Source organism: Podarcis liolepis (genome assembly GCF_965112155.1).
Source record: "Podarcis liolepis genome assembly, chromosome: 1".
Lineage (NCBI taxonomy): Eukaryota > Metazoa > Chordata > Lepidosauria > Squamata > Lacertidae > Podarcis > Podarcis liolepis.
This window is the reverse complement of record NC_139554.1, coordinates 81,881,914-81,895,039: the sequence shown is the minus strand read 5'-3', so window position 1 is coordinate 81,895,039 and position 13,126 is coordinate 81,881,914. Positions and strand designations below refer to the sequence as shown.

At 46.5% G+C, this 13,126-nt stretch overlaps 1 protein-coding gene across 1 annotated transcript in view; it reads left to right on the top strand.

Moving 5' to 3' along the window:
* Positions 1 to 756: 756 nt before the first annotated feature.
* DTX4 (deltex E3 ubiquitin ligase 4) overlaps positions 757 to 13,126 on the top strand; it is a 37,752-nt gene continuing 25,382 nt past the window's right edge. The window contains exon 1 of the mRNA XM_083498871.1: positions 757 to 2,036. Coding sequence (XP_083354997.1) covers positions 1,826 to 2,036 — 211 coding nt within the window. The 5' untranslated portion in view covers positions 757 to 1,825. The remainder of the gene's footprint in view (positions 2,037 to 13,126) is intronic.

Here is a 13,126-nt window from a genome sequence, read left to right as displayed (position 1 = left end):
AAGCAGATACTTTGAGGGGACTTTCATTCCTCCTCACCACTATGAGCTGAATAAAGAGCATGAAATCACTTTGCGACTCTGAGTATATTTCATATGGCCACCAGAATTTTTAGCTTCCTTGATTTGCTTTGATCCAGCCTCTAAGCAATGACCATAGGTGATTGTTGTTGTTTTTAAAAAAATGGAATTGGCATCTACACTAGCAAGATAGATTAGATAAAGGTAGAATTGTCATATCTAGAACAAACATTGTGGCATCCTTAAAAATTAACAAATTTATCATGGCATAAGCAAATGGACTACACTCCATTTCATCAGATGTGTGAATCCTGAGTTACAGCGTACATATGTCCCTGTAACTCAGGATAACACTTTTGAAGTATTGTCACAAGGAAGGCTTATGCCGCAATGGTCTTTAAGGTGCCACAGCTACGCCCCTGGAAAATATCAGAAAGCTGTGCTTTTTAGGAGAGAGGACTAACGTTGCATTTTAAAGTTACAAAATTATTTAACAGGGAATGACCCAAAGGCATGCTTCGTCGCCACTGCCTCCTCTGATCTCAGCTGTGAAGGAACTACTCTCACATCCAACTGCTTCACCTAATTTTCCTCTCTGCAAATGCTGGAGGGCACTAGAGGCTGCAGTGAGGAGCTGTGGCAAATCAGCGGGCCTGGCTGGAAAGCAATGGCACGGGCGATTCTGCAGACGGGCCTTTCCTCGCATGCACGTTCTCTTGCTTTTCCCTACCTCTTCTGCTTGATCGTGGTGGCAAGTGCCACCCCCCTGTTTTGCGTGCGATGGTTCAGTCCCTCCTGCCGCTGCTTCGTTTTCTACGGTCAGCAGATGGCGCCCTGATGCTGGCCAGAGGGGTGGGCTTAGGGGCGGGGGGCCGAGCATGAGGTAATGGTGGTGAGAGGAGGAGGAGGAGGAGGGAGCTCGCGCGCTCGAGACGTCGCGTTCCCGGGGAGCTCGTGCTGCGGCTCCTACTCCAAAACCTTGCTAAGGCAGGGAAGTTGTAGCGGGAGAGGCTGCGGGTTGCAATAGGCAGGAGTGAAGTGCCCGTGCCGTGCAATGGGTGATTGTTTCTCCGCTGTGGAAAGCGGGCATCGCGTCTGGTGGAGGCTTGCATTTCTCCTGCTGTGCCGAGAAAATCCCACTCACCCGGATTCCTCGTAGAAAGGAGGCAGGCAGAAAAGCAACAGGGAGGTGGAGCTGGAGCGATTGCTGCATCTAGTGCACGGGGAGGAGGAGAAGGAGGAGGGGGAAAACTAGAGCATGAAATTCCGAGAAGGGCTCGCTGAGAAGGATCCCCCGTGCAGCTGCAGAGAGGAAAACAGGAGGAGGAGATGCAACTGGTGTAACTGAGTCACCCTCCTTTCGCTGTAAAGATAGTGAGAAATTCCCCTCGGAGCCACTTTACAGAGCAAATGACGGAACCTGCTTTTCCAGCTCGCTGAGTGGATGGATCCTTGTTATTTTTTAAATGCATGCATTTTTATAGGCAGTGAAGCAAGAGTCTTCAAGTGGGTGGGATGAGAGCTTTAGAAGCCTTTTTTAAAAAGGTGCATGAAGCGAGCAGAAGCAAGGCGCTTGTGAACCCCGCAAAGCCCAGCTCTTCGCTGCCGGGGAGAGAAAGGGAGAGATTTGACAAGAGCAAGATCTGGAACTGATCCAAGAAGCAGCCAGCCAGCTAGTGGCCGTGACGTTGCAGAGTTTAAAGGGGGTAGATGAGACCCATCGGACGCTGACCGGGCGAAAGGGGGCTCCTCCGGGCGCCGCTTGGGATCGGGAGAGCTTGCTTGCTTGCAGGAGACCGCCACCAATATGCTGCTGGCTTCGGCCGTGGTGGTTTGGGAATGGCTGAACGAGCACGGGCGCTGGAGACCCTACAGCCCCGCCGTGAGCCACCACATCGAGGCGGTGATCCGATCCGGGCCGAGAGTCGGGGGAAGCGTCGTCCTAGGCCAGGTGGACAACCGCCTGTCGCCTTATATCATCGACCTGCAGTCCATGCACCAGTTCCGCCAGGACACGGGTGAGTGTGCCCCGGCGTGGCCTGGAGCGCCCACCCCACCGCGTGGCCCGGGAGCCGGTCCTCGCCTTCCTTTCTCTTCCGCGGCCGGTCCCATCTCTCCCTCCCTTGCCTAACAAAAGGCCACACCGGGGATCGAACCCCTGGGATCGAGAGACGTGGTGTCCAAAGTAATCTAGGTGGAGATCCGTGGTGGGATCAGCCCCTCGATTGGCACGGGAGGGGAAGGCGGCGTAAGAGAGGAACCGATGGGGAGGCTGGAGAAGGAGTCACCCGAGGTGGGTGCGCGCGGTACGCTGGCGTGGCAGAGGTCCCTAACCTGCCAGGCGACTGCAAAGGCAGAAATGAGACGAGGGAGCTCATCTAAGGGTTTCTCGGCCACCTGGATGTCTTCGGAGTTCCTCTTTAACCTGGGCAAACCTTGTACTTTGGATTAACGCGAGTGCAAGTTTGGGAACTGCCTGCGCAGCCCAGTCATCTTCACAGCCGAAAGTGCCGTTGCTAGTTGTTCTCAGGTGCCTTGCTTAGCCTTCATGAACTCCCAAGCGCTTGCATACCTGCAAAGGAAAAGCAAGTGTGCGACTGCGGGGTGGCAAGGGCTTTCTGGGCCCCAGGCAGTATTGGGGGGAGCTTACTTGGGAGTAAACTCCATTGGGCTCAGTGGGATTTAGTCCTGCGTAAAAATGCATAGAATTGGACTGCGTGTGCCTCAGAACAGAGTGGAAACATAGTTGGATTACCTAGGTCCAGGGAGAGAAGTGTGAAGATTGAGGGAATAATATGGGATATATTGGAACTTTTTAGGTACTGGGTCAGAGCAAGTCCGAGCAACAAGAAAACCAGAATTTCATAATAGCCATTCCCCAGGAATCGTGAAGAAATATTATGTTCACTGTACTCAAAATCTTTGCACTGCATCTTAAGTGGTCTGGAGTCAGCCCCCCCCCCTCTAAACTAATGCAGTTTAGAATGTCCCACTTCCCCTGTAATTGTGGATTGACAGGCAGTGACAGATAGTGGTTTACTTACCCAGGGTGATTAAAAGGTTGTTAAAGAGTAGCAACAAATCCGAGTGAAATGAAACTGTGTTTGCACCCTGAGGGTTCTCTAACTCCTCCTTCACCCCGGAGTCTTGGAAAAAACAACAACCATATGCCTCTGAGTGGATGGATGTTTACTACTGGTTCTGACCAAAATAAATGTCTAGGGACATCCATCAAGGATGTATGCTAACCTTTAGAACTCATGTGTGAAAAATGGAAGTTCTTTCCATTTTCTGTCAGTTGTCTGCCTTCTTTCCGTTTTCTTCTGTCAGCTAGGGTTGGGGGGGGGAACCCACAAGGCCGGAATAGTAGTGTGATATTGAATAGCAAACCGAATAAAGTCCTCCTGATTGGCAGGGGAAACATTGGTTGAGATGTGGGTGGTGCTTTAGTGCTGGTGCTGCTCTTGCTCTCCGCCTCCCCCCTCCCCCCCTTTATAAGCACCTTGATCAAAGGATTTACCGGAGGGGCTGAATGCCGCTAGTTAAAATGTTCTTGAAATACCTTCAGTGATGCAATTGCAGTCTCATGTTTGAAGGGGGGGGGATCAATTGTAGGTGGAGAGAGAGAGAGAGAGACTGAGTGCTGTCTTTGCTGACAAGAGGAAAATACCCTGGGAAAGCCATCAGCCTCCTTGGCTGGGAATCCCGGTTTGCTACTGCCAGTGAGCTCACGTCAAGAAGAGGTAAAGCTATTGGATCAGGAGGAGAGCTGGGAGGAGATAACAGGTGAATCAGGCCACCACAGTGCATAGGAATGAGAGCCTCCCCTTCTGGTGCAGCAGACTGCATTTTGGATAGACTGAAGCTAGATGAGGGAGGAAGAGATGTTGAAAGCAAGGCAGAGGAATTGAACAGGAATATTTTAGGGGAGGATGCTCTAACTGAACAGAAGAAGGGCGAGAGAAGGAGGCTTACAGCTCATCTGAGGGCAAGGGGGACACCGAAAGAGATCTACAGTCAGATTTCTAACTTTGGGTACTGAGAAGCTGGGAATATTTCTAAATATTCCATTCAAGAGAGCTCTGAAAATGTAATAAACCAGCATTCTATGGCCATTTGATCTGCTCGCTCCAGGGCTGAAGCAAACCCTGTATCTGGTCTGTCATTTTGAAGGAGTGTTTTCCCCGCCCCCATCATCTCTAAGTATATTTTACCTTCAGTTTATTTTAAAATAAAAGTGAGATTTGTTATATATATATAAAAATGACAGTATGAAGAGAATCAAAATCAGTGGAGTCCTCTAACACCTTAAAGCAACCTTTGCCAACCAGGTGCCCTCCAGATGTGTTGGACTGCCATCAGCTGCTAGGCATTGTAGTCCCAAACCTTTGGAGGGTGGCAGGTTGGTAAAGGCTGCCTTAACAAATGGCAAATACTGTAAGTATTGTGGCCTAAGCTTTTGTAGGCAGAGGCCCAGTTCTTCGGACATCCATTATTGCCTTTATCCCTCTTTCCTAGCAAAAATGGTTTCTAAAGCATCTTACAGATATAAAACAGATAGGAAAATACAATAAACGAATGAAAATCAGTTTAAACAAAAACAAGTAGCTTAAGACTTAAATAACTTCACAGTCACTCTAAAGAGCAGGTACCCAAGTTATGAAAGGAGATTCTGACTAAACAGTTTCTGACGCTAAGAGTTGGTTGACACAGTGGCACAGACTCCCACAAGAGGTTGTAGACTCTCCTTCACATTGGAGGTTTTAAGTTGAGGCTGGATGACCACCTGTCTTGTATGCTTTGTACAATTCTGTGATTCTATCCTTTTGAACACAGGTAAGAAGCTGACGGCCCAGGCCTCCCTAGGACCACACAGAGGGTATCATTACAAATAGATGCATGTAGTCTTCATAGTAGGGACTCTCAAGCTGAGCTTTAATGCACTGAGGAGAATATACACCCCCAGTACATCCATGACTGTGATAATCATTCCTACAACAGCATCACTAGTAACTATCTGAAGGACTTCCACTCTGCCCTTTCTTTCTTTCTTGGTGCCCTGTATGCTAGGAACTGCCTTCCAGAACACTTGCATGATATCACTTCTCTTACTTCATTTAGACATGTGAATCCCAGGTGAGGAACTGGAAGCCCACATCCTCGCTACAGTTTGTGGGGCCTTCCTATCTAGCCCACAGACTACTCCAGCATCAGTTAGGCTTGAAAACAGTTTCCCACAGAAGGCTTTCAAGGCCAAATGCAGTGTATACGTTTGTGTGTGGGTTGGGGGACGGGTCATAGCTGGAGAACGAAGGGTTAACACTTTCCCATTTGCAGTCTCCATGAAGATCAAAGCCCTCCCTCCTTTGCCAATTAGTCTTGGAAAAAGCTAGAATGCTTCCCCCCCAAGCCCAACTGCTGTGGGGGTGAGAGCAAAAAATTGTGTATGTATGTATGTGTTTGTGTGCATATATGTATGCTCAAACAGTGTGTGTGTGTGTGTGTGTGTGTGTGTGTGTGTGCTTGTGCCAACACTGACCTAGTGTGCTTTGGGGGCACACTGGCAATGCGAGTGTGCCCTCAAGGACCTACAAGTTTGGTCCTGAGAGAGCATAGCCTCAGGTGGAAAATGATTCCCCACCCCAGTACTAGATCAACCAATCCATTAACTCACATGGATTAAGCTTTAGTTTATTATCCCCCATTCAGCCCATTATTAACTCCAGAGACAGTTTGAAGAATCAATTGCCTTCCTGGGGTACAAAAGAAGATTACTGGATGTCATTGGCCTACTTCTCCCAATAGTTTGATTTTGAAAGGTGTGGCACTCCACAGGTTAATTCCCATAAGGTTGGAGCCACAATTTCCTGTCACCCCCTTCAGCTACCAGCCTATCTGTTAGAAGCAGATGCCTGTCAGGCAGTCTGGAAGGATACCATGGGAGATGGTTCTGAAGGCTGAAGAAAAGTCTGCAAGGTTCAACAGGGACACACTCCCTCCATTTGTCTCCTGCTGAAGGTTGTCAACTAGCATGACTAAAATGGTTCTAGATCTTATCTGGGCATCCTGCAAGTAACATTTCGCCTTCACACTCCATCTGTATGGCTTGTTTCAGGTGCCCACGCTGCCCTGCCACAGAATTTACTGCCACAAATACTTTCCTGCCAGGGTTTGGGAGTGCTATGTAAATCATGCTCCTCCCAGCCCACCAAATAGTTGTGACACCCACCTACCTAAGCGTCCTCCCATTGCTATATGTACCCCCCACCCAGGGGCCAAAAATGCACCCATCCACCCAATAATGCTTTATTTCCCCTCTGGAATCATGAGAGTTGAGTATTCTGGGGCCTTTCCACGATAAGGCCTAGTTGCCTTGCTTCTGCTGTACCCTTTGAAGCCCGGCCTTGAAGGCAGGCTGTGAAGTGGAGGCATTCATCCCTGCGGAGCTGAAATTACCTCACAACTGTGAAATGAAATTCATCTCAGAGCCTTGATGCATGCTTTCTTCCTCTCTGCATGAAATATGGGCACCCACATAAAGAATGTTTGGTGTGTGGATAAAGTGTTAGGAGCACAGAAGACTTATGGGACTGTTTGTGTGCTGCTCGGAGCAGTGCAATAGCTGCCTGGAGTGCATATGTTAGGAACCCCAGTCTGGAAATCTAGCTCTGCTATACTAGTGGTATAGCAAGTGGTAGAGCGAGTTAAGAGTGTGAACTATGGAGTGGGTATTCCTGATTCATATGTCAACGTCAGCCCAAGCTGGACAGTTTTAGTCCATCCAGGGCCTTTTTAGTTGTGGGACACTGGTTGTGGAACTCCTTCCAAAAAAGCTTTGTTCCTTCAGGCTTTTAGTATTCTTTATTTAGTCTTGCTAATTAATATGGCACGTAACAGGATTGTTAGAAGGAGTGTTAATATGGCCTGCCCAAGGATTAACAAGGTAATGAAGATGTACTGCCTTGGACACTCAGTAAAAGAGCTATTACCTGTCTTGCATGCCTACTGCTTGCTGTGGCTCCCAGCACCCCTTCAGCTGCCATTTTGATGCAACATATTCGCGCATATCAGCACACATATATCATGTCATAAGGAACTATCAGTGAGCAGGAGATGGATGCTGAGGCAAAGGCAGTAGCAAAGCAAGGCAACAGGCAAAGTCTTGATTGTGGCTTTCCACCTGTCGATTGTGAAACAGACTTGTAAGGTTAAACTTATTGCCTGACTTATCAGATATTCATCAACTGAAGGGATAGCTAACCTTCAGCATGCCAGATGTTTCTGAACTACAGTTCTCATCATCCCTGACTATTGGCCATGCTGGCTGGAGCTGTTGGGAGTTGGAGTCCAGCAACATCTGGAGAGCCACAGGCTAGCCACCCCTAATATCCTGGTTCAGGGGTTGCCGTGTTTGAGTGCCCAGAACCTGTAAAAACATGAGAATGGTCTGGCCTTGCAAGACAAAAAATAATCTAGCTGAGCATTCTGTGCACTAGCTAGATGCTATGGGAAAGCTTACCCTGTGAACTTGTGAGAAATTGCTATGTCTGTCAGGGGCAGTCCTATCGTTAAGCAGAGAGAGGCAGCTGCCCCAGGCAGCTGAATTTTAGTGTCATAAAAGGGACAGAAACTTGTTAAGTTATTCAATTTGAATCAACATATTTTTACTCTCAAGGAATGGCACTTTTGGATTTTGTGTCTCTGGCACCAAAATAACATGGCTAATATTTGATCCTATGCCCGTTGACTTGAGAGAGGTGTGTGCGGTACCATTTGCCTATGGTGATCTTATCCTATCCTCCATGAATTCAACTTGCCCATTTGAAAAAGGAATTGGTGTTTGGTGACCATCCGTAAACCATGTGGAAATGAACTTTGTAAGCTGAGTATGCATTGCGTGAAGAGATAGTTAGAGAGAGTTTGTCCTCCAGTTGTGGCTGATCAATTTCATTGGGCACTTTAATGCCCAAGTTATAGTGTTTACACACACACACTGATAGGAATTTACAGTATAGGCAGAGCTTTTGCCATCCTGATAAAGGAAAATTGTGAAGGATGCAACAATTGCACTGATATTGATGGATCATCTGCAGAATTTGGTTGTGCATATCTGTACATTTGTATAGATGTGGATGGTGCCTCTAAAACTAGCATTCTGGCCACTCCATTCCTCAGCATGGCGGATGTGGGCCGAACATTGTGATGCAATTACTACTGAAGGAGTTAGCACTGCAGGGTGTGCTTTTGCTCCCGAGCCATTAGCATGCAGGCCACCTCTTGTCTGTGTGGTGGTGGCCTGGGCTCCCTCGCTCCCCACCCCCTCCCTGAACTCACTCCCTTCCTCTTGAATAAAAGCACTGTCCTTCTCCTCTTTGAGTGGTTGCCACGGTGATAAGAGCCATGTGTCTGCCTGTCCTTCCACCTCCCTCGCTGAATTTTGCTGAAGCAAAGTCAAACTAATTTTGAAGTCTAAGCTCGTCCCATCTTGGCGCTAGAGCCAGTGGGTCAGGAAAGAAAGTGGGCCAGGCAGGCTGCCGGCCTGTCTATAGGCCTTTGTCAGCTCTGAGACAGGCAGAGATTAATGTTTGCTTTGCTCTTGGAAAAGGAAAGGCTGAAGAAGAATACCAACAAATAAACAAAAGTTTCCTTCAAATCTAGCAGGGTCTCTGCAGTTAGGGGAGGCATTCATTTGCCTGAGGAAAGAACAGTAAAGGATTTCTGCCCATTATGTTTTGAATTTTATCTAGAGACTCATTCCTTTGTCCTTATATTTCACTTTTGATATTCAGGGTGTTTTGTAGGACTTCAACTCACTTGTGAATTTGTTATTCCTCCCATTTTACAGATGGGGGTTACAGTGGCCATGTCAACAGTGGATGGGAGGAGAATTAGTGCAGGCAGAATTTCCCACACATGACCGATTAAATGCATTGCATGAGTGAATCCAGCTGTAAGACCATGTCCTGAGGGACATATCAAAGACTTATATCTTATTAAAGGTACCTCATTTTATTCTCACAGCAGCCTTAGGTGAAGTCACCTATTACGTTTCATGGCTGAGTGGGGACTTGAACCCACATCTCCCTGGTTAATACAGACAAGTCTATCCACAGTGCCTTTCAGGTGTCCTATAAAGCCATGGTTGAGTTCATATTTGAACCCTGGTTGATTCAACACATTGCACTAGGTCTGATGAATTATATAGTACAGTTCATCATCTAGCTTGCTTTCCAGGTCTGAATAAATAACATAACCCCTGCATCCTATACTTCAAAAAATATTTGAATTCAAAAAATATTTGAATAAGGAGGCAGCAAGAGACTTGGGTAAAACCATTAAAGAGCATGGTGGGTTTTGCTCTGCATGTGTATGAGAAAGGGACTACAAGCTTTTAAGCACCAAGAGAAGTGTTTTAGCATTTCAGATACTTTTTTCTTTCTTTCTGGTTTGCTCTTTAGCTGTTTGGGTTTAATTTGTTTTTGTTTTCCAATATTTTGCTACATTTACATGTTGGATTTAAATTGTGTGTATATGTTTTGTGTGAATTATTTTTTATTCACACTCCTGTGCTCCATCGTGGCATCTTTTGATGAAGTGTGGGTAGCAAATATTTTGAATTTTTAAAGAAAGAAATATAAATCCCATAAATTCCAGTAAGCGTGGGCTCATACGTTTGATGAGCGTCATGTGAAGACTGGTTGAAACAATTCTTACTGTGAATACTTGCCCAATAAGTTGCTGCTGTAAGGTGCAGCACTAGACATGTGAAGGCTTCTGGCGGGGTACAGAAAAATTGGAGGGGACCCCAATTTTCCACCTATTTTTCTATGCCCCCCCCCCAGTTTGGGGGGAAATGAACAGGAGGAGAAAATTTCCCAGGCCTTCATATCTCTGTTAGCACTGCTCTCCCTTTCTCTGTCCCTCCTCATCTGGCGTGTCCCTGTTATAGCAGCAGCAGTACAGAATCCAGCCATGATGGGTAGTAAGTCATCATACAGAGGCCATTTCCAGCAGTCCACCTTAATCGAACTAAAGTCTTCTCAGGAGTGAGGTGGGAGCTGTAACAGCTTCATGGTCTGGTCCCCATCCCAACCACCCCAGTGCTTTTTGCTCTTTTCAGGGACTGTTCACAAGACAATACTAACATTAAGAAGAACCAAGTTGGATCAGGCCAAAGACCTCTCTAGTTCAGCTTTTTGTTCTCGCTGTTGCCAACAAGATGCCACTGCTTGAGTGGTAGGACATCTGCTTTGCATGCAGAAGGTCTTGTGTTTGATCCCTGGCATTTCCAGATAGCACAGATGAACCAATGAACGGATTCTGTATCAAGCAGCTTTTATGGGAAACCCAAAAAGGAGGATATGAACTCAACAGCACTGTCTTGCTCATGGTCCCCAGCACCTGAGTGTGTTACTAGAGGCAAAATTGCCACCAGGACTCATAGCCATTGATGGTTTTATCCTCCATGAATTGAATATATGTAATTAGGGTACTCCAGACTTAGTCCGTTCTAAATTAATTACTGCAGAATAAATACAGTCACTAATACAAATTAGAATTCCTATTCCACAGTTTAGGATTACTCTTCTCTATTTTACTAAGTGTGCATGCTGCCAGGACCTGGGGTTGGTTACCACTCCCTGCATCGTGTGCATACTGCATAGACACAGGGTGAAGAAATAAGGCTGCCTTTCACATATTTTGAGGAACACTGTTGGTACACACAGTATTCAGGTATAATCCTCCCCCCCCCCCGTAATGTGTTAAGTCTTCATCATTTTTTGCCATGACTAATGGAAGGCACACTAATATTTACCTGGACTGACACTTCAGGTGGGGGGGGGGAGGACATTCTTTTTCAAGGACAAGGTGTAATTCTGTTCCCGGTGCTCTTTAAACTCCTCTGATTGAGAACAGATAGACACAAAAGTGCATTAAAAATCCATTAAAACTGGAGTAATTATGCATGTGAACATAGGCCAGATCCCATTAAATGTGAGTGGGGTTGTTCAGATCTTTTTTAAGGTTAGGATACCAGGCCGGTTTTTGGCAGCCAAAGATCTACTGGCTCCTTGAGAAAGGGGAATGCTGTCAATATCCTGTTGAGAAGCTGCCTCTGAGGAGGGTGGGCAGAAATCCCCTCACACCCCAGACTGAATGAGCGATTGTTCTGCCTGTCTCCCCTCCTCTCCCTCTCCAGTTGCTATGAATGTTGTTGTTTGGGGTCATTAAGGAGTTCTGATGGTAGAGGGGTTGTGACCCTGGCAAGGTCTTGAATAGCTATTGTCCCTTTTCTTCCCTTGTTGAATGGGAGGCTGAAGGCCTGATTCAGAATGACCCAGGGAGTGTCGGGAGGATTTTCCCACAAGGTTGATGGATGGAGCCAGATGCTGAAATTCCAGCAACCCCCCCTCCCCATGCTGGTTCCTTCCCCTTCTTGTGATGGATTATAATAAATTATAGGGTTTGCATTAGTGGTACTGCGGTTTAGCTTGTAACAGGCTTCTCCATTGTATTGCCTGATTATTTCTTAAGAGTCCACCTCCCCACATAATTTCTTCAGAAAATGCCCTTTCTGCCTGAAATACCTTGTTATGGTGTGTGTGGTCTTCCCTGATCCATGGTATTTACTTCGCTCAAGCCTAAGGAGGCAAGGAATTCTTAAGAGATCAAAACAGGGAGTGGGGGGAATATCCAGGTGTTAGCCATAGAAAGCTGGTTGCCTTTATTAATTCATGCCCACCTTCTTTCACCCCAGCAATAAATTCTTCAGACATTTTAATGGAACAAAATCCAATCACAGCAGCGCCTTTCTTTTGTGACGTGCTTGCTACAGTGCATTTGCTGCTAAATTATAAAGCATTTCATGTACTTCAGGCTTAAACTACAATCAACAGAATAAATGATCCAGGTTTATCCTTTCCTTTTCATTGTTTGATCACTTGCTAATCCAGAGTGTTCAGCCATCTGTGCCAGGCACCTGTTCCTTGTGCAACTTTGCATGGTGCTGTTACTCTCAGAAGCAATTTCTGGAACTGCTCAGGGTGGTGGAGGCTGCTTTCCATAAATTGGAACCCCAAATCACCTTGGTGCCACACATCCACTTTTGTTTGGAGTTGCAGATTCTGGGAGTGATGTGGCACATCGTTTGATGATGAGTTATTCTCCATTGGCATTTTAACCATTAACAAAAGGTAGCAAATCTGTTTTTTATATTTGATCCGCTTTTTTGTTGAGCTGGTCTTCTTCTTCTTCTTCTTCTTCTTCTTCTTCTTCTTCTTCTTTTTCTTTGGTATTCTTTTATATACCACAGAATCAATAAACATATATCTACGTGGTATCTATACTTCAGTTAAAACCAAAACAATATGACTAATAAGATCAAAGCAGAATACATTAAAGGAATGGAAGTGAACAAAATGGATCATCTGATATGAAGGTTATAAGAATAATAATTCATTTTCATATGAAGGTTTGCTGAGATAACGAAGCCTTAAGTTGATGCCTGAAACTCATTGTACAGATAACTGGCATTTGATTTCATTTGGTAGAGTTCGATAATCCTGGTGCCACCAAACAAGCACAGCTGCTTGTTGAGGACAGTCTTATACTGCCAGGAGCAGTCAGACTTGCCTCAGTGGCTGATCGCAAAGACAGGGCAAGGGTATAGGGCAGGGGTCTGCAACCTTTAAGACAAAAAGAGCCACTTGGACCCGTTTCTGAAGGGGAAAAAACCTGGGAGCCGCAAAACCATTGCGACATTTAAAACAAATATATCTCCGGAGCCGCAATCTGACAGCGGGCGGGAAGGTGACGTCGGGACGGTTCGTGACTAACGCACACACCGCCCCCATGCGATGTCACAGCCAGTACAGCGCCCGCCACAGTGGGGAGTCTTGGGGCGCACAATGCGCCTCCTCCCCTCGCTAGTATCCGCCCCGGAGCCGCGGCAAAGGTGTAAAAGAGCCACATGCGGCTCCGGAGCCGCGGGTTGCAGACCCCTGGTATAGGGGATGCGGTGATATTTTAAGTGCACTGACCTTGGGTTGTTCAGGGCTTTATTATGTACTAATAGTAAGTCCTTGAAGATAGCTTTGGTCGTTTACTG